This window comes from Seriola aureovittata, chromosome 4 (assembly GCF_021018895.1).
Source record: "Seriola aureovittata isolate HTS-2021-v1 ecotype China chromosome 4, ASM2101889v1, whole genome shotgun sequence".
NCBI lineage: Eukaryota > Metazoa > Chordata > Actinopteri > Carangiformes > Carangidae > Seriola > Seriola aureovittata.
The window spans coordinates 16,807,314-16,832,070 of NC_079367.1; the positions used below are offsets into that span (position 1 = coordinate 16,807,314).

At 42.8% G+C, this 24,757-nt stretch overlaps 1 protein-coding gene across 2 annotated transcripts in view; it reads left to right on the forward strand.

The window, feature by feature from the left end:
* Positions 1 to 297: 297 nt before the first annotated feature.
* Positions 298 to 24,757, forward strand: part of LOC130167638 (cell adhesion molecule DSCAML1) — a 102,867-nt gene continuing 78,407 nt past the window's right edge. For both annotated transcript variants that reach the window (XM_056374023.1, XM_056374024.1), the window contains exons 1-3: positions 298 to 1,281; positions 11,721 to 12,041; positions 19,687 to 19,833. In XM_056374023.1, the coding sequence (XP_056229998.1) occupies positions 1,239 to 1,281; positions 11,721 to 12,041; positions 19,687 to 19,833 (511 nt within the window). In that variant the 5' untranslated portion in view covers positions 298 to 1,238. The remainder of the gene's footprint in view (positions 1,282 to 11,720; positions 12,042 to 19,686; positions 19,834 to 24,757) is intronic.

A 24,757-nucleotide genomic window follows, 5' to 3' on the forward strand; every position in this document is an offset into this window, starting at 1 on the left:
CTAGTTCTGAGGTTTAGATAGTGTCCTGCTCAGGTGCTGAGCTGCAGTGTAAATCCATGCAAAGCAGACTCGTGTGACTGCAGAGCTTGCAGCCTCCTTCTTCACACCTCTCTTTTACTAACAGTGTAAGTCTAAGATTTTGGTAGCCCTTATTAGGCCATATTTATCTGAGAATTTTAGTTATGTTTTTAATCCAACTACATAGTTGAGATAGATGATAATACAAGGAGTTTTATTCAGAGAGCAACCAAAAAAGTTGACCCCTAATGAATGCATCTGATCTTTGCCCCCCTAAGTGTGTGTGTGTGTATATGTGTGTGTGTGAGAGAGAGAGAGGGAGAGTGTCAAAGGCAACAGATCAAATTTAATGAATTTATTGACCATTTCAATCACAGTATTAGACTGATAAAGACCTTGTTTTAATGAAGCCGAAAATTCCCTATTGCTGTGATTTGATATCAAAACTAATGTCTGTTCCAAGAAAGTCCATTTGAGCGCCACCGTGTTGTAGTGGAACAGGTGCAGCGCACATTCCCCACCTTCTCCCCCTTTGACGGAAGCGGAGGCTGCAGCTTCATCAGCGCTCCGTCTCCTCCTCCTCCTCATCCTCCTCAGCTGGAATTCGCGCTGCAAAATTCCCACGGTGTTTTCCAGCTGTCCAGCGCCACATTATGGGGTGGCGTGAACAATTTTATTTTCCCTTCCTGTGCTCACCACTGCACAGAGAAGACAGTGACGGATGACTTATGGAAATTCTTAAGTTGATTTGCATACGCAGAAATTTTCGTCCAACTGCTGTTTTCTGAACTTGTTTGTATAAAAACAAGTATGACCGGTATTTTTTTTTTTTTTTTTAAGTATACACTTGTAACTCCATCAACCGGATAAAAGCATCTATCCAGTGCGCGTAAGACAAGAGGTCCCAGTGGCTTTCGCTTGGTCCCACATTAGTGCGTATATGGCTCACCTCTCCATCACGGCGCATCATTAGGATACTAGGGGTGGGGCGACAGCAGCCTGTCCCGGTAAGGGGAGGAGAGAACAGGGAGCAGAGGCGGTACTTTCTCCGCGGCTCGTTTCTCGGCGCTGGAGAGTGTGGGACCAGGGCTGGAGAGACCGCCGGGGAGCATCAGCAGAACCAGTCCAGCACGGAGCCTCGCCTGGCCGACCGCTGCGCCGTGCACTCTTCTTGGGGGGACTGCACAACATTCCTGTGAAATATAACTGCTTTTAATGGCATGTGGCTTGTAACTTTACTTCTGCTGTATTCTTTGCAAGAAGGTAGGTTGGAATTGTGTTTCTTCAAGTGTGTTGCTTATCTGCATGCTTGTCTCCTCTCCTCTCCGGTGCAGTGCTGAAGTTGGCTGTGCGTATTTATGAGCTTATCAGGTTGATAACTGTTGTTGGATCGAATTGGTTAGATTCTTTAAAAAGGGGCAGAGATGTCAAATCAAACTCTAAATCACCTTTTTGTGGGAAGACATAACTTTTTCTAAATGTTTTTGAGAGGATGAATTCCTGGCCAGCCTTCATTTTTCTCCAGAACGAGTGCTCGGATTCTCTCTTACGTCCTCAGTGTCTCATCATGATAAGCTGATAATATGATTGAAAATGATAAAAGGGGGCTGATCAGGAGCATTTAAATCAATATGCACTTCATTTGGGTGACCACAGAGAAAAGCGCAAAGATCTCAAAAGAGCACACTGCTCGTTAAGATGAGAAAAAAAAAGACAACGGCATTTGCATTTTGCCTGATGAATATGTGGAGGTGTCGTGAATATGGAGGCTGTTGAATAGGAGCAGAGGCTGATAAGGATCTGCAGGCGCGCGCGCACGGATAGAACGGGCGACCTCGAGCGCTGACGCTGGCCACAGCTGTAGGGTGTTTACTCGCAAAAGTCCAAGGGGGCAGAAAGAGAGAGAGAGGGAGAGAGAGAGAGTTTAATTCATTTGCTGACTTTTCATCTTTTGCCCCAAAACAAATAAGATGCCCGCGTGTGCGTGCGTGCATGCGTGTGTGTGTGTGTGTGTAGAGATTTGGAAGGGGATGGAGGGAGGGGGGGGGGGGGGGGGGGGGGGGGGCAGGGGTTAAAGCATCCTTTGAATCTGTTAATTTTATTTGGAAGCAAACACTAAAATAGTGCGTAAACGCCAGTGCGTGTGTGTTGGAGAGTGTGTGAGTCTGTGAGGCAACAAGGGTCAATACATTTTATGAGAGACGTGTGAACTGATGCTGGTGGGGGTGGGGGGTATTGAGCGCCGGCCTTTAATTTGTAGATAATGTGCCCCAGTTGGATATTTGAAAGGCGAGGCCATATATTACAGTTTATATTCTTTGATCAAATGTAGGAGTGTCAGTGCATGCACACTCAGTTGTTATCATCCCTGGTCTAATTATTCATCCACCATTTTCTGTGGCACCAGATTCTACTGATTGGCTTCGCTCTAAATACTGCAGATGGGAGAGAATGATTCAGTTGCCTTTAAATATAAAATGTTTGGCTCTTTTTTTTTGTATGAATATCTGTTACTTCGCAACAACAACATTATGACAAAAAAAGAACCAAGATTTAAAATTTCCACCTCCCTTTTTTTTATTTACTCGTTTTCCTTTTTTTTTTTTTTACGCGCCGGTTTGTAAGGGAAGATGTTTGATTATGAAGCTTATTAGATAACACATCTGGAATAATCTGGAGCATTTGTTTATTATTGTGGGCAGAAGGTGTGTATGGTCCTGGTCTCCATCGCTGGCCTTTGCAGTGCCCTCTGCCAGGCTGCAGCTGCGGCGAGGACTCCTGTGCTGTTTTTGTTGTATGTAATTGGATTACAGGGTCTATTTCGATTATACACACTGTACATCGCCCTGTCCCGTGGCTGAACGAGATGTGCTGTGTGTTCATGTGTCTCTGTGTGCATGTGTGTATGTGTGTGTGTGTGTGTGTGGTGATTGGAGGAGCGTTGGGGGGGGGGGGGGGCTGCAAACAGCCAGTGGAGCGGAAAGAGTGCTTGAGATGGGAGAGATGTAGATAACGCAGTGGAAAACAAACTTCCATTTTCCGTTGCTTTTCAGCGCCATGTTCCGCTCATTTTGCACGAAATGAACTGCAATTTGTTGTCTCTCGTGGCAGCTGTGTATTTTAGATACATATCATTTTTAATCAACTTTATTTTAAGGGGGGGGAGAAAGGTAGGTCTATTATCATACATGCATATGCATTAGTACTGCGTATTTTCCTGGCTCGGCCGCGCCTCCTAGAATGGCACACAATTCTCTGCCCCCCCCCCCACACCCACCCACCCACCCACCCCATCAGTGTGAAAATATGTTTCAGATCACACCATTACATTTATTTAAGAGAATTTAGTTTTAATGTTTTTTTTTTCTGTCTTTGATTCGACATTCATTCGGTCATTACTTGCCGTTTGTTGCCTGGGTTTGGCTGCATATCAGCACACCTGCACCCATGAGTGCGAAGAGGAGGGGGGGTTGAGAGATGGATAGACAGATAGATAGATGGACAGATGGATAGATAGATAGAGGGAGAGGAGGAGGAGGGGGGTACACTCATTCTTCTTTGTCATGGTTTGGGAGGTTGCTTGTCATTTTAGGGAAATAAAATTGAGACAAACTCAGCTGAGGTCTGTGTTAGAACGTGATTTTAGGCCTGACAGGCCAGAGCAGGGCCTGAGAAATTGAAGAAGGCTTAAATAATTATCACAATTAATATATTTTTTAAAAATCAGAAAGAAAAAGGAAACGCATTTTACTGTTGAATTTGAGGAGTTCCAATCAGTTATTGTAGACATTTCTAGGGAGATTGTCGTGGAGTGATCGAGTTGGAGGGAGAGCTCTTGCTATAATTATTTCATCAATTAATGTGATTCCGGTTTTATCCAGTTTCGGTCGACAGGCCTCCTGCAACACATACTCGACATTAAACTGAATATTGACTGTGCTGATCCTGCGTGGATGTAAAACACTTTCGCTCCTGTATGCATGCACTTTATTTGCTCATGTGAGGGGCTAAGCATCATGTTTTCGCTTTTTTTAATCCACGCATTTACACCCGTATGTGCGTGTGTCTGGATTAAATGTTGTGAATTAATATCAGCATTTATTTCCCTTGATTCCAGTAATATAATACACCATGGTGGTGTGGGTGTATCATCACGGTTCAGACTCTTTTCTCACTCCTTTTACAAGGAGGTGCTCCTTGTGTGTTCTTGAGCCCGGCGTGAGTCGCTGTTCTGCGGCGTTGCAGACCAAGGGCTGTGTGTAAATTTGGAATCAAAACAGATACCGACTGGAGAGGAGCGCTTGGAGGGGGAGCCCGGTAATTGCGGTATGAGTCAGACTCTGGTGGCTACCAGGCTACACACGCACGATGCGCACAGAGTTGTTGCGTCTGGGTTGGATAACTGAGGCTTCAGCTGTTGATGGAAGTAGCAGCCATGGCAGAAACTCCGGACTTGTTTTTCCTCCCTTTTCTTTACGCTGAATTTCCTCTTATTCGATGACCTCGAGGTTGCACTGTGGCTCAAGATACAAAGTAAAAGTGATCTGTGCAGGTGAACGGCAATACATGTGCAGAACCTGGAGTGAGAGATTGTGTATTTATGAGTTTTTGATGTTTTTTGTTTTTTTTTTAACATCCCAACAAAGTGCTTTTGCGTAACTCCACTGGAGAATCGTGCCAATAAATGGCAGTAAAATGTGAGACCACCTTTCCCGCTCTCTGTTTTTTTTTTTTAAAAACACTTAACTACCATCAGGCCTACATATGAAGATTTGTTTTCAATCAGTTAACAAACGTACACCGAATTGAGATGACGCACGGAACTTTACGGAAAGTCAGGTTAGGGTGAAAACGCTTAAAGGCCACTGTGTGTCCCCTTTCTCCCGCTGTGCCTGCGCGACCTGTCAGTCGTCTTGCGGAGTGTAACAGCTACATGTCACTCTCACGTTAACTCACCTCCCTCACCTCCCTCACCTCCCTCACCTCCCTCGTCGTGCTCCGGCGGGCAAAGCCGTGCTTTCATTGTCAAGTGCTGGCGCCCTGCGTTTGGCAGATGAACGGTGCAGCACAAACAAAGTCCGTCTGAACAAGTCACGCGGTCTCACATCCAGACTGAACATTCTGTTGGCCTTGAAACACACCATCGTTTCAGTTGCCTCGAAAGGCGCATTAAAGCAGATCTCTGCACTTTGATCAGAGCAGGAGCTTCTTTGTATAAACTGATCTGTTGGATTTTTCATTTCTCTTGAGTAAAATGAGACTGTATAAGTTGACGGTAGTGCAGGCCTGGACTTGGTAAGATGGATAATCTTGCATTGAGTCGATTCAGTTGTCATGCACCACTCACAAAAAAACAAAAAAAACAATCCCAGCGTTCCCCCTGGGCTCAAATGTCTGACTGTTTGTCATGATGCAGCTGTAGATCATATAGTCCATAGCAACAGCATTGTTGTTGCATTAAGCTTTCACACAGACAAGTGGGTTTTGACCGCTCACTCAACAGGTCTTACAGGCCACAGCAGTGTCCGGTAGCCCGGTGCCCTCTCCAGTAGGCTCAGAGAAAGATTGATGTCTCGAATGACAAGAAGAAGAAAAAAAAAAGCACACAAAACAATCACACTTCAGCATCTCACAATCAACTCTCTCTTTCACTCTGTTCCTCTTCCTCTCTCTCCTGTGTTCTGCTTACTATCAAACAATTTATGGCCCTGTCTCTGAGGGAGAACAGGAAAAAAGCCCCCATCTCTACAAATCTGACACTCACTTCAACAGCGGAAATCATCTTTTTGAAGTGGGAGATGTGAATTTTCAAATGCTGAAATGGCTGCCTAATATTTTACTGACACTGCACAAACTTTGTATAGGGTTGTTTACCACCTCCTCTCTCCCTCCCTCCCCTGTATCTATATCTGTGTGTGTGTGTGTGTGTGTGTGTGTGTGTGTGTGTGTGTGTGTGTGTATGTGAGTGTGAGTGCATACACAGTGTATTCATAACCCTAATATCATGCCATGCAGCTCTTCTTTCTTGACTCCAGTGTGTCTCCCAGTGAAATGACACCATGTTAGAAATGATTTCCTTTCTGACTGCACACAAAAGCAGACGGACACATTGTCATGCAACCCTAATGCATATCTCAATCTGGAGTCATTGTATAGTAATAAAACATGATCATATCTTTTGCCTATTGTGTTCTGCCATTTTTCTGTAGCATCACTACAAAGACTGTGTTTCCACTGGCTTCAGTGCTTCAGCTGTTATTTGGCCCGAATGTGTTTTGTGTTCTGTTATCTGTAGTGCTACACTGTTCAGCGAACAGGAAATCTACTTGCTATTATGAACGTATATGTGCAATCTGAAATGTTTTTATGTGACTTTGTACGTGTGAGTTTGAAGGAGAGAGAGAGTGAGAGCGGGAGGGAAGAAGGAGAGGGATTTATAGCCCTGTTTTTCTATGCACGTGATGGTATGAATCTGTGTGTGTGTGTGTGTGTGTGTGTGTGTGTGTGTGTGTGTGAATGAATGTAGATGAGACAGAAAAAGCTGCATTATGCATAGCGGTTCACCATAGGCAATATCCTTGCTTCTCCAGCATACATATTCATACTCCATTTTCATATCCACTGCAAAAACAGGAAAAAAAGTGCAAATCTATTTGAGTGTACAGCAAAGAAAGATTTTAGTCAAAAGAAAAACAGAAAAGAGGAAACACAGGCAGAAAGAAAAGTGAAGGTTAAGAAAACTCGAGGGGGGAGGGGGGTAAAAAACAAAGATAGTGAAGGGTTCACCCGACAGGAAAGAGGTTTGTAGGTGTTTCACCCAAAATCACTTTGACCTTCTTCTGTGTAATCAATGTATTCAGGCTTGAAGAAGGGAATCAACATACAGTTCATGAACGCATGAATGCTGCTCCTTTGCTCCTTTATTTCACCACTGGGGAAAGGGTGGAAACGTAGCCTGGGGCTATGAAAGGACTCTGATAACCATCTGAGGTTAGATGTTGCCCAAATAAAAAGGAAAAACTAGGTTATTGTCTTCCAGTTTTTTTTTTTCTTTTTGACTGATAGCATTGTTTATTTTAGTTTGCCTGTGGTCATTTATACATTTTATTCTAATTTCATGAAAGGCCTGGGTTAGATCAGTGGTTTATGTCCTCAGTCGTACAATTTAATGCAGCTTAGTGCATTTTCAGATGACACTAATGAATATGACTGCTGTCTTATTTGCGCATCTCAACCTGAAGAGGTCGAGACAGGAAAATAAGAACACCACTGTTGTCCAACAAAAAGTCGCAGCTCTCCCATATCTGTATCACATCACACATGACCAACAGCTGCAGCCTGGGAATGCCAAGTGAGAAAATCCTCATTCGCTTGTTTTTTGTTTAAGATGTGACCAGTGACCAGACATGTGGTTGACATTGTCGTATCGGTCTTTTTTCTCCGGAGGCCGTAACCCCTGCGGTGTGTCGACTGAGGTTTGCTTCCTTGTGGTTGTATTCATGCAGGTTTTGTATGCATGAGTGTGTGTATGTGAACTCAGTGACCTGAATTCGTACCGTAGGACAAAGCGATTAGCCACCGCATCATAAGCTGCTGTTTTTTTCTGCCAGATGCTGATGTCTGCAGGATCAACACCGTTTCCCTCTGAGTTTAAGTTGTTGCATCTGAGCTGTTTTGAATTTTAGTTTGAGGCCACTTTTGATGACATCACAGGAAGGTTTGTTTCTGAATAGATTATTCAGTTTAAGAGCACAAGTACTGGTTCTTGAGTTGGGAGTCAGGAGTCAAATGTGAGAAGTTAAGAGATGATTAACAATGTAGGAAAGCAAAACATTTCATAAAATTATTTTTATTTACTCAGAGATTCCTTCTTTTATTTTTTTTTCTATTGAATAACTGCATAATTTGAACTCTATATCTTTAAAGTTATTAGTTTTGCATGAAACATAGTTAACATGTGGGCAGAAAAGTTGATGTAAATAGCTAAAATGAATGAATAAATGTCTTACACATGCATCTGCTGCCACTCCAGGCAGTAGTAGTATGAATGGAAACTTTTTTATCAAACCTACGGGGGGGGGGGGGGGTGGATGGAAAAGAAAAAGTAGATGATGCCTAAATATTGACAGCTCCAGGATCACTTGGTCTTGTATGCATTCACATGTGCAGCCACAGATCCAGCACAACCACTGTTTTTTCTGTGATGAAATACGCTCAAACAATTCCACGAAGACATCTCATCTATCAAGTGTGTGTAATGAAGGCGAGCTGGAGCCTGTGAGGGGACACTAGTCCACTAGTCTGAAGCACGACATTATTTTGTTATTACCAGTATGTGACGAGATGATAGTGTTCTGAACACATTGATATTATTTCCTTTTGTTGGGGGCCTGCACAGCTAGAATAAGTTGTTTTTGTCATGGAAATGTTCTGCTTCTAAAAATAGCATTTGTCATCAGTGAGAAACGGGTCACTGTCATCACATATCATCTGCTAATAGTTTCCTCCGTGTTTGCTCGGTATGGAAAGACTTCGGCGTGTGTTCCTCACCCAGCAGTACATTGTGGTGCTCTCCTTGGTGCTGAAAGTGCAGAACATTCAGCCCTAGCAGCCTGTGAGAGTGATTGACATGGATTCGCACTGTAGGATGGATTGAACTTGACCTGAATTTGGAGTTTTGAACACAGAGGATCTGCTCTAATTTTAGCTGGTAGGCAGGAGAACAATGACTCTCTACCTCCTCAGCATCTCTCCCCTGCTCGTACACGCATGCACTTACAGTCTCGCGCTCTTGCACGTGCACCCGAGCAGCGATCACAGCGTTTTCCTGCACACCTCACACCTCTGCTGTTGGCTGAGTTTGACATCAAGAACTGAGGCAGTCATTTAACATTAACCTCTCTATCCCTTTGACCTTACCACACACAGGCGCACCCACCCACACACACACACACACATACACACACTCGCTCACCCGGTTGCATCCAAAACACCTTTGCACCTGAGCACCTCTCCCCCAACCAGCCACCCGTGTCCTGTCTACAGTGTTGCACTCCTGCCCGGCTCCCCGATCTCTCCCTCCACACCCACACATGCACGAGAACCAGGGGAAGTCGGACATCGGCCTCCCACGGCAGTGCGATTACAGAATGGATAGACTATGTGTGTGTATGTGTGTTAAATGTGAGAGAAGATTATGTGGGTTTAATTCATTGCGTCTGGCATACAAATTCCAATCACATAACATTGCCTGTCTCTAGTGTGGCAGGAAAAGACAAGAGAAAGCGTGTTTGTTTCTTGAAGGGGTATCTGGGAGAGTGATGGCAGATCCGAAACAAAAATAAAAAGGGCAAGTAACTCAAAAGGATAAGATGGTGGGATGCAGATAGATGCATGAAGTGAAGAGGCGACAAACAATAGAGGAGAGAGTGAAAATCACCTTATGTCAGTTAGGGTTTTTATCCCTGATCCCCTGCATTTCACTTCTGAGCCTTTTCTCATGTGATTCATCCCATTCATACCATTTTATTAATGTCATTATGTCATTGCATGTTACTATTTATACTGGACAGAACAGATATAAAGAATGGTCTTTTGTATCAGCTATTTATCCATGTTCTTTCCATGTTTTAAAGAGCTTAAAAAGACAGCCAATGGGCGTCTGTCTTTCATTTTATGGCTGGTTACTAATAATGTCCATTGATGTGGAGGATCTCTAGAAATTAGAGCTTAAATGACATCTGATAGTGTCTTTATATCTCCATTGATGTGCCTTAGCTGACACCCTATTTCCTCCCAGCACAGAGAGAATTAAAGAGATAGGGCTAATCCAGGCATTGTTGACACAATCCAGGAAAAGGGATTAATTAAGTATCATTGTCTGAGAAGAAAATTCTCTGGCTCAGGGCACAGCGTCTTCCCCTGGCCTCCAGCCAAGCTGAGCTCAGCACTTCTTTACACTCCTCTACACCCCTGCCCCCTCCTTAACCCCCCCCCCCCCCACACACACACACACACAGACACAGAAACACACAGATCTTGAAACATACCTCGATACCCCACTCTATACTGGAAGAGAAAGGATATATGATAGTCTATCTCCCCTAGGACAACTTATCTGGCAGCAGCTCCTCATATGTGCCACAACAGCATTGTTTTACAACATCTGTGGTATCTGGCCAACTCCTCAGGCTTCTCCAGCTACAGACGGAGGCCTTTCCTACAGTGATGTGACAGGCCTTGAGTAAGACATGCTGCAGTTTGCTATCACGCCTGTGTGAATGCTTTGTTTTCCTGCATGACGGAGGATACCGATAACGATGAAGGTACCGAAAAGATGAAGGTGGCTGGTGGGTGTTGAGGAATTGGGGTGGGGGTGGGGGGGTTGAGTTGAGTTGCGTGACCCATTTTTCCTCCTATTGAGAAGCAGATTTCCAAAGGATTCCCTGGATGCGTTACATTAGATTAGAGATACTAGGATAATGCATATGGGATAAGATGATGGCTGCAGTTTGGCACACGTGCAGGAAGTTGTTTGGGTTGAGGTGACCTGAGTGTGTGTAAGTTTGCGTTAGATACATGTTGTAAAGTGAATACTGCTCACTTTACAATAGTATTTTTTAGGGCTGCACGATATGTAAAAAAAAAAAAAAAAGAAAAAAAAATCATTTTGTGATTATTTTTGGCAGATATTGCGATTGCGGTATGCGATTTCAGTTGGAATGGTTGTTTTTTGCATTTCGATTTCACTGAGAAAAATATTAAAAAAATGATGATGATATGATTTTTATTGGGTCTTGTACCAACAAACAAGTTCCTTCATGTCTAGAGAATAAGATTTGTAGGCCAGGGTGTCTCTGTAGCACCACAACACTTACGGTGCTAACAATGCACAACAGTGTTGTGACACATTTTACCTTTTATCAAAAGAATTGCAGCTTCTGCGATTTTATTTTGGATATTGCATTTATAGCCATATTGTGATTTTGATTATATTTTGATAAAATTATTCAGCCCAAGTATTATTCCACTGAACTAGTGAGTTGATTCATGGAAAATATTATAAATACATCTCTAGTACACCTTGTGCCTAAAAACAATAAAACACAAGAACTAATCAAGTATGGAACATGAGATATTGGATATTGTTTTCCAATTAACTATTTATATCAAATTTGTAGTTTCATATGGCATGTTACATGACTATCAAGACATTTTATTATTATAAAATCATTCTTTATTATATAAAGAATTCACTTTGATCAAAACTTTTCATATCCAAAATGGTTGATCCCATATCTTACACCTTATTGCCTCAGCAGTCAGTTCAACATACATTTTGAGAAAAGAATAGAGACACAGAAACACATTGTCAGCCATTCTTTTAGTAAATAATTATTCCATTTGTGCACATATTGTGTTAAATCTTTGCACATTGTGCAGGTAATTTAGTGTTAATATGTTCTTATATTATTTTGATAGTTATGTGGTACAGTTTTTTTATGCTGCACTCCTCTTTATGATGTTCAGATATATTCCGGCATCAGTTTAAAGTGTAACTGAAATGATGAGTATTTCGGTTTTCATTCAGCAATGTTTTATGATTGCGCACATGCTCCCTCCTCATACCTGTCTGACCTGTGAATGTCGCTTGACACTTACCAACTAACCAACTCTTGTCTCCCTTTCTCTCATCCTAACAGTCAACAGTGAGGATGTTGTCTCTACGCGGCTGTACTTTGTGAACGCCTCCCTGCAGCGGGTGACCTTCTCCAGCTCGGTGGGGGTGTCCCTGCCCTGCCCTGCGGGCGGCGCCCCCCATGCCGTCCTGCGCTGGTACCTGGCCGCCGGAGACGACATTTACGACGTGCCCCACATCCGCCATGTGCATGCCAACGGCACCCTCCAGCTCTACCCCTTCTCTCCCTCCGCCTATAACAGCATTATCCACGACAACGAGTATTTCTGCACTGCTGAGAACCAGGCAGGCAAGATTCGAAGCCCCAGCATCCACATCAAAGCAGGTGAGGTCTGGACACACTGGATGTAAAATACGCCAAGGGTCAAAGGGAAAGTTTAGTTTCCCTTTGACTTGACGGACTTTTTCTACTTATAACATTTTAGATGTCTGCATGCAGCCAAATGCAGACAAAATTGAAGCATCTGAGACAGAGACACCCTTTCTTTTATTCTGTAGTATGAGACAGACTTAAAAAAAACACTGGATGCAGCTTGCAGCAGCTAAATCTTCAGTCTAATTTAAATTTCCAACCCTGAAAACAGCATCTACAGTTGCAGTTACAGTCTGCATAGCATGTAGACTATTTTTTATATTTTGCATTTCTAGCCGTAACCTCTATACAACGTATATGAATGTATTGTGTTACCAACACAAAAAAAACATCATGTATGGTTACTTAAAATTGTGTCAAAAAAAAAAAAAAAGAGAGAGTGGGACAGCAATGCCTTTTCTGGATCCCACACTCTTTGCCGAAAAAATATCATCTCATTCTTAGACTTGCAAAATTTTTAAAGTTGCACTTCAGGAGTTACTATTGGACCTTCATTTAAGATTGGCAACTCACAAGAGAAAGATTAGAATAAAAGATTTTAAAAAATGGTAAAAATCGAAGCATCTGATGCAGAGATACTCTTACTTTCATTCTGTAGTGTGAAGCAGGCTAAAAAAAACACTGGATCCTACAAAAGGTCAATATTGTCTTTCATTAGACACTTACTCCAGCAAAAACGCCCACATCTCTCAAACTCCACGTCTCCGGTTTGTAACAGACTTTCTGTCACAAATTTTAAACCCAATTCGAGATAACCCTGATGACATCAGAGGGCTTACTTTTTCAGACTTTGAAAAACTCCTTCCAGAGAGAGAGATTATGCATCACTGTTGAGTACAGCACATTAAACAGCAGTTTACTTGTCACTCCTTGTGACGTGTGTAAAACTGGTCGACTGTTCCTTTAAGAGCTCTAAAGGTTCTACCTAAAATAATCTCTTTCTGATCATTCCAAAATATTTCACTTCACTGCATCTTTATAAAAATGTGTCTGAGTACCCAGCTGGGGGCAGTTTACTTTGGCACACATTGAAATCATCACAACAGCATTACCTAGCTACAGCCCAGCATCTGTAAATATGCTCACCCAAACGGCAGTCATACTACTGGCTTCCTAAACCAACAACTTCTCTCAGTGGGGGTGAAGTGTCTAAAAGCGCCAAATCTCGACCCTGTGTATTAAAAATCCTCTGGAAGACAGACACGCAGCCACATAGACAGTTGGTTTGGTGACCTGTCCGCACTCCCTGCCAAGGTCAAAGCTGGAGAGAGGCGCGGAACGCACTGAGGGAAGGTGTTACTGCTCTTTCTCACACTAACAAACACACACATGAACATCATAAACACATGCATCTGACCTAATGTGGTACACACTGGATACACGTGTATACAACAGACTTGCAACGCATGTTTGTTCACATGCATATGTGCATGCACACACACACACACACACACACACACACACACACACACACACACACACACACACACACACACACACACACACACACACACACACACACTCTTACATACACACCAGCCTGTGCATAGCTCATGCCAGCAAGCCTCCTGTCTCCCAGTCTCTCCATCTGTCCATGGACTGGAAAGTCCCCTAACTACACACACACACACACACACACAACACACACACACACACACACTCTCTCTCTCTCTCTCTCACACAGAGCCATTTTCATCAAGCTGGCTCGTGGTGTTTAGTTGCCAGCTCTTTGTCAGGGTGTTTGGCAAGAAAGATTTTGGAGAGTCAGCTACAGACATGGAGAGATGTGAACAGAATCATGAAAAAAAGTGGATTTTCAGGTCATGGTAATAGCCGGGCAGACATTTTGACTTTGTTGATCAATCCTGCATGGAGAAACAGTCAGCAGTTCCCCACCACACACATGTCCACGAACAAAAGTCTTCTCCAAAATGCTACTGGATTCTCTTCCTCACCACCACATACAAACACACCCATATGGCCCGTGTGATCCCTAGAGGAAGATGGTCCCTCCAGCGTGAGAGTGACCTTCTAGCCAGCCTCAGTGTTGGGATGACCTTCCCTCCCAAATAATTACAACAATTAATCAATTAAATGCTGAGGCAACCACAACTCCACAGCTCCATAACCAGGGCTCACGTGCAAGTGTGTGTGCACCTCATTACCTCCAGAGTCCTGCATAACACACACACACACACACACACACACACACACACACACACACACACACACACACACACACACACACACACACAGACACGCTTACTTACATGCTCATGCACATACACAACCCTGTAGTTGCCATGGGCGACAGAGGCGTGAGCGCTAGGGTGTGGCATGCCCTGTCTCAGGTGGCGCAGGAGAATGATGACAGCTGACAGCTAGAAGTGTGACACCCCCCCCAAAAAACTCTGCCCCACCCCCACGCCCCATCGCCATCGTCTCTCTCTCTCTCTCTCTCTCTCTCATATCTTCACATTTCTCTCTATCTCTCCCCCTCTTTCTCACCCTCTCCCATGCATGCTGATTGTGGTCCAATAATAGCACTAGCACCTGTCTGGATAGCTCTACATTTATGAAAATCACTATGTGGGCTGCTTTTCTTCCTGTATATGTTTTTATTTGGCTCTGTGATTGCAACTTATCTAGTTTTCTGTATTTAGCTTCTTTAGTGTCTTTCTAAACATTAGCCTATTGGACACATTTATTTTTTGCAATAGACATGTTTGATAGTTTGAAAGATTTCAGATTTGAGAGACATGACTAATAGTTACGTTTTGGACAAAATTATATACTGGAGTCCAGTCGAATGCAACTTCAGGTGTATCTACAATTTGGTCTTCATCCTGGACTGGGCCATTCTCAGACTGAGGGCCCATACAGTACCATACCAGAGGTTTTCATGTTATTGACTGCTGAATGCTGCTGATCATCTTCAAATGCATGTTGTAGAATTTCAGATTTGAGTATGTATCCTTTCTTACTTGTGAGATTGCCATTGATTTCCATTGATTTCCGTATGGTATAAAAATCAACCAGCAAACCTTTATAACTTGCTCAAGTTGAGTAATAATTCATACTAAACATCATCATCATTATTCATTTTTTCGTTCAGTTGAAATCCAGATTGATTTGATAAGTCTGCTCCATATTACCTGAAGCCAATTAGATAACTGTGACAAAAATGACAGAAAAAAGTGATTTGATGTTCGATGTCATGCATGACACATCTCTAGTAAGTTTCTAGAGTCCGTTATTTGATTGTGATAACTGAATCAATCGGATGCTTGGAAGGAAGGAAAAATACATTAAAAAGTGTGAAACACCTACTTGGTGTACAATTTTCTTTTGTTTACTCTGTTACTCACTTCCACCCTATACTGGTGCTATATGCACATATGCATACACAATGGTTGGATCAATCTGTCACATTTTATACCAATAGGTATTTTTATCGTGCATCTTCTTCACTTTCTCTCTAACCTAATTCTGAAAGGTTTCATGCTCACTATCCTCTTAGGTTTTTTTCACCCAGAGAAAGCTCCTACATCCATTTCCTGTTACTATTTATACATTTATTTTCCAAACAAGAATAAAATGTATCATGTAACAGTAAATTACTTGTCCAACATTCTGCCCTGAAAAGACAAATGCAGTAATTAGTTCTCTAATATGCAAAACTATGAATATTGCCTTGTCAGAAGTTAAAATTTACATGAATATACTGTATGTGCCAAATTCTCTTATAATATGAGGCTTTAGTCCTAAAATATGTCTTCCTAGTTCTTCTTTAACATCCCTGTCACTGACTGAACTTTGACCTGTAAGCTCTGGTTTTCATGATACATGATACTTAGTCTCAAACCAAATATTATTAGATAATAATTGTTAAAAACATATACTTTCTGATAAATTGTTTGTTTGTTAATTTCAGTCTAGTCCAGGTATGTTTTGAAACTGAACTGTATTGTAAGTAAACTCAACATCTCCACCTATTCATTCTTTCAGAAGAATAAGGAAGGCAATCTGCCAGCTGTCAAACCGAGTATTATCACAGAAAAAAGGCAGAGAAAATCAATTTCACATTGACAAAAAGATTCAGTATTAAGCCATTTTTGTGAATTGGACCCTAACCCCTGAAGCAAAGCTTTTTGTGTGTGTGTAACATATCTAGCAGTTTGGCAGCTTCTATAGCTTCAGGAATGAGGTTGTACTGTATTTTAAAGATCTCCTCTCCTCTCCTCTCCTCTCCTCTCCTCCTGCTAAGAGGACCCAACAACAAAAATATGACTTTAAAAATGAAAACACACCTTTTGCACTTAGTTTGTCATAATCACTTTTTGCAAGCCTTTCTGCCTGAGACCCAGGGTTTCATGTTTTTGTGCACCCAACACCTCCTCACACAAACTTGATCAAATGAAACGAGGTCACCCGTTCAGTGCGATCACCTCAACTCCCTTTTGTCCCGACTAAAACACACAAACCTACATAGGCCCGGGCCAAGACAGCAGGTGTTTAGATCCCATTCCTCCATCTGCCCTCCTCATCTCTTCTCTGGCTGACATTTCCTTACTAATATAGTAAGTAGGGTCCCTGAACCTGCTACAACTGCTTTTCTTATTCATTCAATAATGAAACCTGCATCCACTCATTTCTCCTGTATTTCATTATTTGTCTCCTTCTCTCTTTCTCCTTCTCTGTGTTTTTGCTGCTCGCTTTATGAATAAGTAAATGCAGTATTTGGTTTCCCCGTCGTTAATTATTGAAGCGACAGTGATACAGGACTTGCCTCCCAGTGCACCCAGTGCACCAGACCCATGTTTTAGCTCGTTCCTAGGCAACCAGGCTGCATATAGTCAGGCATCAGTAACATCCTAATGATTCTGCTGCGCATGTGATGAGGGGGAGTGCAATTTACACACAAATCAGTTGGGTTACCATTTGCATCCTGTCACAAGGCTTAAGAGAATGAATATGTAATGTTTTTTTTTTTTTCCCTCTGTGTCTTTCATATCTTGGAAGAGGAACGTGTGTTAAATGACAATGCTATCACAACAGTTGCCTCTTATTGGAGCTGGTTACATGGTTGTGTACAAGGGCATGTTGCTGTACATGGCTTATTTGACTGGTTTTAATGGGGAGAGGAGAGGTTAGACAACACTTCTGTAAAGGTTATCAAGTGTAGGACAAGCTGGGGTCAAAGCACAGGAAATACAAACCTGAGGTGACCTTGACTGGATTTGAACCTCCGCTGAACTGACGTGTGATGACTGCCATCATTGCATTTACAAGCTGTCAAGCTGATTTTAAACACTCTATGAGAGGCTCAGTGGGCATTGGGGATTTTCCCTGCTATTGATGAGAGGCAGCAGGGTCAATCAGGGAGTAAATAAATGATTGAAAGAATTGGCTCGGCCACAACAGCCGAGGCTGCTCAGTCGATTCTGGCTATTGATCTGCAGGTAGACGGCCTCAATGGGAAGCAGGGGCTGTTTAAATGAAGAGCTGAAATGAAGACTTGATTGGAATTATTTGTCCTTTAGCTTTGATTTGCTTACAAATGAGGCCTCAGCTCAGATTAGTGCTCTGTGTGCCAGGTGACCAATGTGAGAAGTGATGTGCTCTCCAGGGGATATCTTACTGCAACCATCGATTTAGCTGAGATACAAAGTAGCAAGGCAGCGCCACAACCGGTGTTCTGTCTGTACTGTATGGTGCAAGGTTAAATTTCAACAATCCTGCTCTACTCCAATCTTACTTCCTTCACAAGTCAGGACAGAAAAAAAAAGATCCAGCCAGTTATGAAAAAGTAGAACAATGTAAAAGCGATGGACGGAATTAGACAAAAACTTAGAAGTTTAAACCTCGGACTTTAAGGTGAAAGACTCCCCACCATTTGGACAAGGACATTGGCTTTGGTTCCACTGGGTTCCAGTGACAGTGGCGGCTGGCATAAAGCATTATTAATGACCAAGGAAACTGGCCTTCAGGCTAGGCGTTAATTATATCACTGGAGAGCTGGGGGAGAGAAAGCGAACACACGGGAGGGTGGGGCCACTCCCTGTGTTTGTGTGTGTGTGCGTGCGCGTGTGTGTTTTACATTGTTAAGCCATTACTGTCCTCATTTCTAAAGGAAGCCTGGTTGATAGATTGTGTTAGATTGTCATGCCAGAAACAACATCAGCCTCAGACCCCATCTGATTTCTGTAATTGTGTTTTTTTTTTTTCATCTTGCTCATGTCAAGCCTCACTTTTGTATGAGTCAAAGTTACTAGGGAAATTCATGGCAATATCCCTTTATACAAATGAGATGAGGGTGTAGTGGAAGCCCACATAGTTGAGCTCAGTTCAGTTTAGAAAACACAGCTCCCTGTTCATTCACTCAAGCTAGCATGCCCTTGAACTATACCTGTCTCTCCTCCTCACCAAAATAATCCATTAATTTAATTTCACTTTACTTAATTTATTTAATGAAAATTTATGCTCTGATTCAGCATTTCACATTTCTCACTAATCTAAATGTGACAGAGTTAAATGGAGAGATAATTTGGTTAGCTACAGGCTACTGTTTTCATCATTAAGCCCGTCTTAATCACCGCCATCCTTTCTGTACACTGGCACAGATTCACAGCCCTAGTGCTCTGCATGCCATGTGCAGGGGGTGTGTTTTTGCTGCCTGGCGCCTGCATGTGACAGTTCCATCGGCCGCGAGCAACCCTGGACTCCTCGCCGTCTCATAGCATCTGTGGCGTTGTTCTTTAAAAGGCCGAGGACCACTCACTGTGTATCCCCTTCAATGCGGCTCCAAGTCAGCCCTCCTTACAATCATGGTGTGACTTCAAATCTGGGGCTGAAGAGAGAAACATTGGCCTAATGTGGGGGGACAGACCACCAGACAAGTTTGTTTACGAGACCTGCCCCTGCTTTTGCAATGGGTTAAACTGTCAGCTGTCGGCTGTACAGTGTCAGTATGTGCAGTAAAGAATAAAGAACGTATTGTTACACAGTGCTGATACAATTAGTCGATAAAATAGTATTCTGAATATAAACCAGAAACAATTTTCATAATTGATTAATTGTTCAAATCATTTAGTTATAAGCCGTTTGGGTTTTAGACTCTTGTTTGGACAAAACAAGCAACATGAAGATGTCACTTTGGGCTCTGGGAAGTGAGAAGTGTTACTGCAACCATTCATTTTGCTCAAGTACAGCGTTGCATGGTAACACCACAGCCGTCTGTCAATGGTTTGGTTTATTAAAGGCCTCAAAGGCCAAACATTCACTGGTTCCACCTTTGTTAATCTGACAATTTGATGCTTTGCAACGTTTTATATCATTATTAATGGCACATCTTTGGCTTTTGGACTTGTGGTCTGACAAAACAAGTAGTTTGAAGACATAATCTTTGATCAAAATAATCATGACTAGCAGCCCTACTTTAATCACACTAAGTTGTGTGTTAGTAATTTTCACTTCACCACTTTGGTTAAAACTCGAGTTTTGTTGAGTCTTTGAAACATCCACTGTTACCACCAACCAACAACCCTCCTCTGACTCTGACCTCTGACTAACTCCAGCTCTTCTCTCCACACACCAGTGTTCAGGGAGCCCTACACAGTCCGTGTGGCCGACCAGCGCTCCATGCGGGGTAATGTTGCCGTGTTCAAGTGCCTCATCCCCTCAGCTGTCCAGGAGTACGTCAGTGTGGTGTCTTGGGAGAAAGACACCGTCTCCATCGTCCCAGGTAGGAAATTCAGCCAAGATATTCATTAAAGATTCACAGAACTAAGTCAATCTGCAGGGAAAAGAACAGCCCTAAATCCACCTTGTGTTACTGTCCTTTTGCAATTCTGCCCCTCTTGCTGAAATGTACTGTCATCGTGCGACCATGTGAGTTTTATTTGGCTGAGTGCGTGCTTGCTGTGTTTGATCAGTTGGTGGGTAATAATGGAAAAACAAATGATCTAATGTCGTCCCAATATGTCAGTGGAATTAGCAACATTTGCCCTTAGAGCAGTGAGAAATCTCTCCTGTTATTTTTAGACTGAATAAATCCACAAATTGTGGGCTGTGTCAGTATCTTAAAAAAATTAGATTTTCCTTCCAATTTTCTTGTAATGGAGATTTCCTCCACGTTCGACCTGTTTGTGATTGTTGACAGCCTTTAATCGATACTAATCAATTTATTTGTGCCGGTGACATCTCCTGTTTTGTCACTGAGAGAAGAAAAAAAAAAAAAAGCTCCAATCATTCAAGTCTGATGAAATGGCCTTTGCCTGGCACATCCCTGGCTCTTCACTCACTAACTGACACTGCTGTAGTTAATAGCTGTGTTACAGGGATAAATCAGGCATTAGTAGACATGTGCTCTGTGTGTGTGTGTGTGTGTGTGTGTGTGTGTGTGTGTGTGGGCTTGGGGGGGGGGTCTAATTTGATGAGTGATAGATCTGTTTAGCCGCTCTCATCACAGTCACCCAAAAGAGAGCAGCCACACCTCTAGGGCTCTGCTGTATCTGGAGCTGTTCTCTCGGCTTCATTTGATCCTCTGTTCAAGTCAGCCGATGTTTAACTGAGGAATAATAATATTAGTTTGAAACTGAGCCCCCTACACGCTGCTGTATGCCTGTGCATTGGTGTTTATGTTGACTGTGTGTGTGTGTGTGTGTGTGTGTGTGTGTGTGTGTGTGTGCGCAGCAGGCTTGTGTGGCGCAGTGTTAACATTTGCTCCGTGGAGCAATGGCAAATTGCAGGGTGTCATATGAGACTGTTTAGGTCAGATGATACGTATTGCTCCCTCTGCCTCTTATCTTGCTCTCTGATACCGAGCAGCCCTTTCATCTCTCTCAATAGTGTGTGCGCGTGTGTGTGTGTGTGTGTGTGTGTGTGTGTGTGTGTGTGTGTGTGTGTGTGTGTGTGTGTGTGTGTGTGTGTGTGTGTGTGTGTGTGTGTGTGTGTGTGTGTGTGTGTCTGCATTTGTTTGCCTCTTTGTATGGCTCTGTCCTTCACACGGGAGCACTCATTGATCCAGCACAGCTGTAGTGTGTGTATGTGTGTGTGTATGTGTGGCCTGAGGGGGGTTTCCAGTCTGGATCGATAAAGCTTGCTGTTGGATTCCCCTCTCTCTTGTCACGGATCCCTCAGTGTGAGAGTGGTGAGACCGGGCCAGTCTGTTTGACTGATAGCTCTGTGTGTTAGCGTGTGTGTGTTTGTACAAGCCACTGTATCATGGCAGTGTGGTGAGAGCTCAGTGGGAGTATGTTATTGATCAGCTGATGGACGTGTTCGGTAAAACATGCACATATGAACAAGCAAGAGCATGTGTGTCAGCATTATCACACACACACACACACACACACACACACACACACACACACACACACCCACTCACTCAGATGAGCAGCTTTCTGTGGCTTCGCTGATCAGTCTGTCTTTATAAACCTCTATAAAAAGTGCTTCAACATAATTGGCCTCATGAATTTGACCATAATACAATCCAATATATTTACATAATATTATTCTCACTCATTTTATGCAAAAATAAGTTTACATCCAAGAATTTTCATAAATCTTGATCATGACCAGATGTTCAAGAATCACTCTTGATGTTATTTATCTATTTATTCTCATTGTAAACACTGTAAAACACAATTTTATAGTGGAAAAGATTAGTTAACTGACAGCTATTTTGATGATCATTTAATCATATCACTGATTTTTCCAGCAAATACCCTGGATCATTTGCTTGTTCAACCTTCTCCAATGTGATGGTTTGCTGCTTTTATCTGTTCTATATCACTGTAAACTGAATATGTTTGGGTTACCGTCTGTTGATCGAGCAACACGAGACATGAAGATGTCACCTTTGGCATTATTTACTATTTTATGACATTTTATAGGCAAGATGAAACGATTATTCAAGAAAATAGTTGTCCCATAATGAAAATAATTGTCCTGCACCATCTGAATTTACATTTGAAAAGGTTTGAGAGTTTTTTTTGTTTTCCATCTTTCTCTGTCTGTCTCTCTTTCTCTCTGCAGGGCTCATGAATAGGTCTTATTAGTAACACAGTGCTCCTCTTCTTCTTTCCGTCTCCGGCTCGAAGCCTCTTCTCATCTCTTTCCCTCCCTGGTACAGACTGGTGGCCTGTGTCAGCATCGTGGCCACACACAGATGGAGCGCACGTGTGCGCCCCTCCCACCCCACTACACTCCACCACACACCTCATCCATCCATCCATCCACTCCATCTATCAGCTCCTGGTGGCATGTACAGCTTTCTCTCTTTCGATAGCACTTGAGATGCTCTAGTGGTTTGCCATTTATTAGGGAAAGTGTATGGCAAGGTATCGGCCTGATAGGATGACACATGTCATACAGGCGGCTGTGTTGGTCAATAAAGCTGAGTTTGAATGGGCTTTGATGAAGAGGCAGGAGGGTGTTTGCTGACAGCTGGCCTCACTGCGAGACGACCCTGCCTGGGTGTCGTGTCACTATTAGACAGCCAGATCTGTTTGCGTTGAGTCCCGCTCAAGAAGCGTGTGTGTGAGGAGGGAGGAGGAAGGGGGGTGGGGGGTGGGAGGCTAGACAGACAGACAGACAGACAGACAGACAGACAGACAGATAGATAGATAGATAGATATATAGACAGACAGACAGATAGACAGTCAAACAGAGGAGAGCTTTGTGTGTTGACTGGCTATCCTGGTTTTTACTCCAATGTCATACCTCCCCTTCTCCTGCTATCTCTCTATCCAGCCATGTCTCTCCCTTTAATTGATGGTTTGCTGGTGTTGCTGTCGGTTAGAAAATTAGCATTTGTTTGCTTGTCAGTTAGGGAACTGAAAGAGGATGCTCTGCTGACGGATGTGTATGAAGGAACTTCATCTGTGTGTGTGTGTGTGTGTGTGCGCGCGCACGTGTGTGTGCGCGTGTGTGCGTGCGTGTGCGTGCGTGCGTGCGTGCATGTCACTTTGTTAGTATCCATCTCCTCCTCCAGCTGGAGCTTAAAACAGTGTTAGTTTTATCTGGTCGCCATGGTAACGGGTGCGAACCGGCGGGCGGAATGAGGAAGGTGTGAGGATGCATCGCTGCCTGATTTTTATTAGTGCATCACCACGGCTCAGCTCTGCCACACACACACACACAGGCACACGCACACACAGACACACACGCACACACAGACAGACACAAAGAACATAGCGGCATATTTATGTACAGTTCAGTGACAGATAGTGAAGATATACATGTCGTCACTGACAAATGTGGAGATAAACATCTTTTAAACATTTTTTTTCTTTTTTTATTTGACTGTGATTTTATAAGTTGTAAATTTCATGGTGCATGGTCTAGAATAGGAGGTTGATGCTGTGTGTGTGTGTGTGTGTGTGTGTGTGTGTATGTGTGTGTGTGTGTGTGTGTGTTTAGGTAACACTGTGCATGTGCAGACACAGTAGGGTGAGCACAATAAATTGGCTGGGTCAGGGTATCGGCAAATATTATCTTATTGCAGATATATCGATATCTGTTTGTATGTCAGCTGATGAGTAACAAGAAATTGCATTAGAGAAATGGTAAAGATATGTCTGAAGGCAAATTTAAGGAATGCCTGACAGTTTTTTTTTTTTATGTGTCTTACTTTGTCTCATGTTGAAAAGAATGAATGGATCGGATCACTATTGCAAAATTTCATGCATTAGATGTAGCTTTTTCTCTTAAATTCCTTAGACACAAACATAATGCTTGTTTGAATCACATTACATGCTTTGGTTGAAGATATTAAACTGAATAACATGCTTCATTAAATGTTGAAGGAAGCATTGACAGTGTGAGTTGTATTACAGCGATGAATCAGGCAAAGGAATAGAGTCTTTACCAAGCTGATGTAGCTCTTATTTGAATTAAAAATAATCTGCTACATTTTAAGATTATCGTTTCCATAATAAGAAAAAAATGTTCATAGAATATTACAAGTATTAATCATAAATTGCTCAAAAGTTCCCACTCTGCTTTTCTATATAAAGAGAGTATTCAGAGTGGATGACACATAGTGATAGATAGATAGATAGATAGATAGATAGATAGATAGATAGATAGATAGATAGATAGATAGATAGAGTCATTGATTGGTTGATATAATGGGAGGGAGAGAGTTGAGGGTGGAGGGGGAGTGGAAAAGTGTGACGCCTGTATTTTTGCATTCATTGATTGAGGTTGTTTAATCCCCCTTCTCTTTCACACACACTGCCTCTCTCTCTCTCTCTCTCTCTCTCTCTCTCTCTCTCTCTCACTCTCTGTGTGTGTGAAGTGTAGCGTCACCACAGCTGCTGCAGCTTCTGTCCCAGTCTCCATTTTGTTCGCCACTCTGCAGAGGCCCTGTACTCTCTCTGCCCCTCTGTTTATCCACTCTTCTCTTAACTTTATCCCTCTCTCGGCCTCCCTTTCTACAGGCACTTATTAGGAAACGGTGAAGTGACAAGGCATCGTCTTTTCCTTCCAAGCCATCAAACCTGAAAGTGAACAACAGACAGGCACAAAAAAAAAAAAAATGGCAGAATAGGCAGAAAAAGAAAGACAAAGTGGCACAAAAGCATGACATGATAAATTATGCAGATGGCAAAGTGGGCATTGGGATGGAGGGATGATGGAATGAGGCGAGTAGGTATATGAGG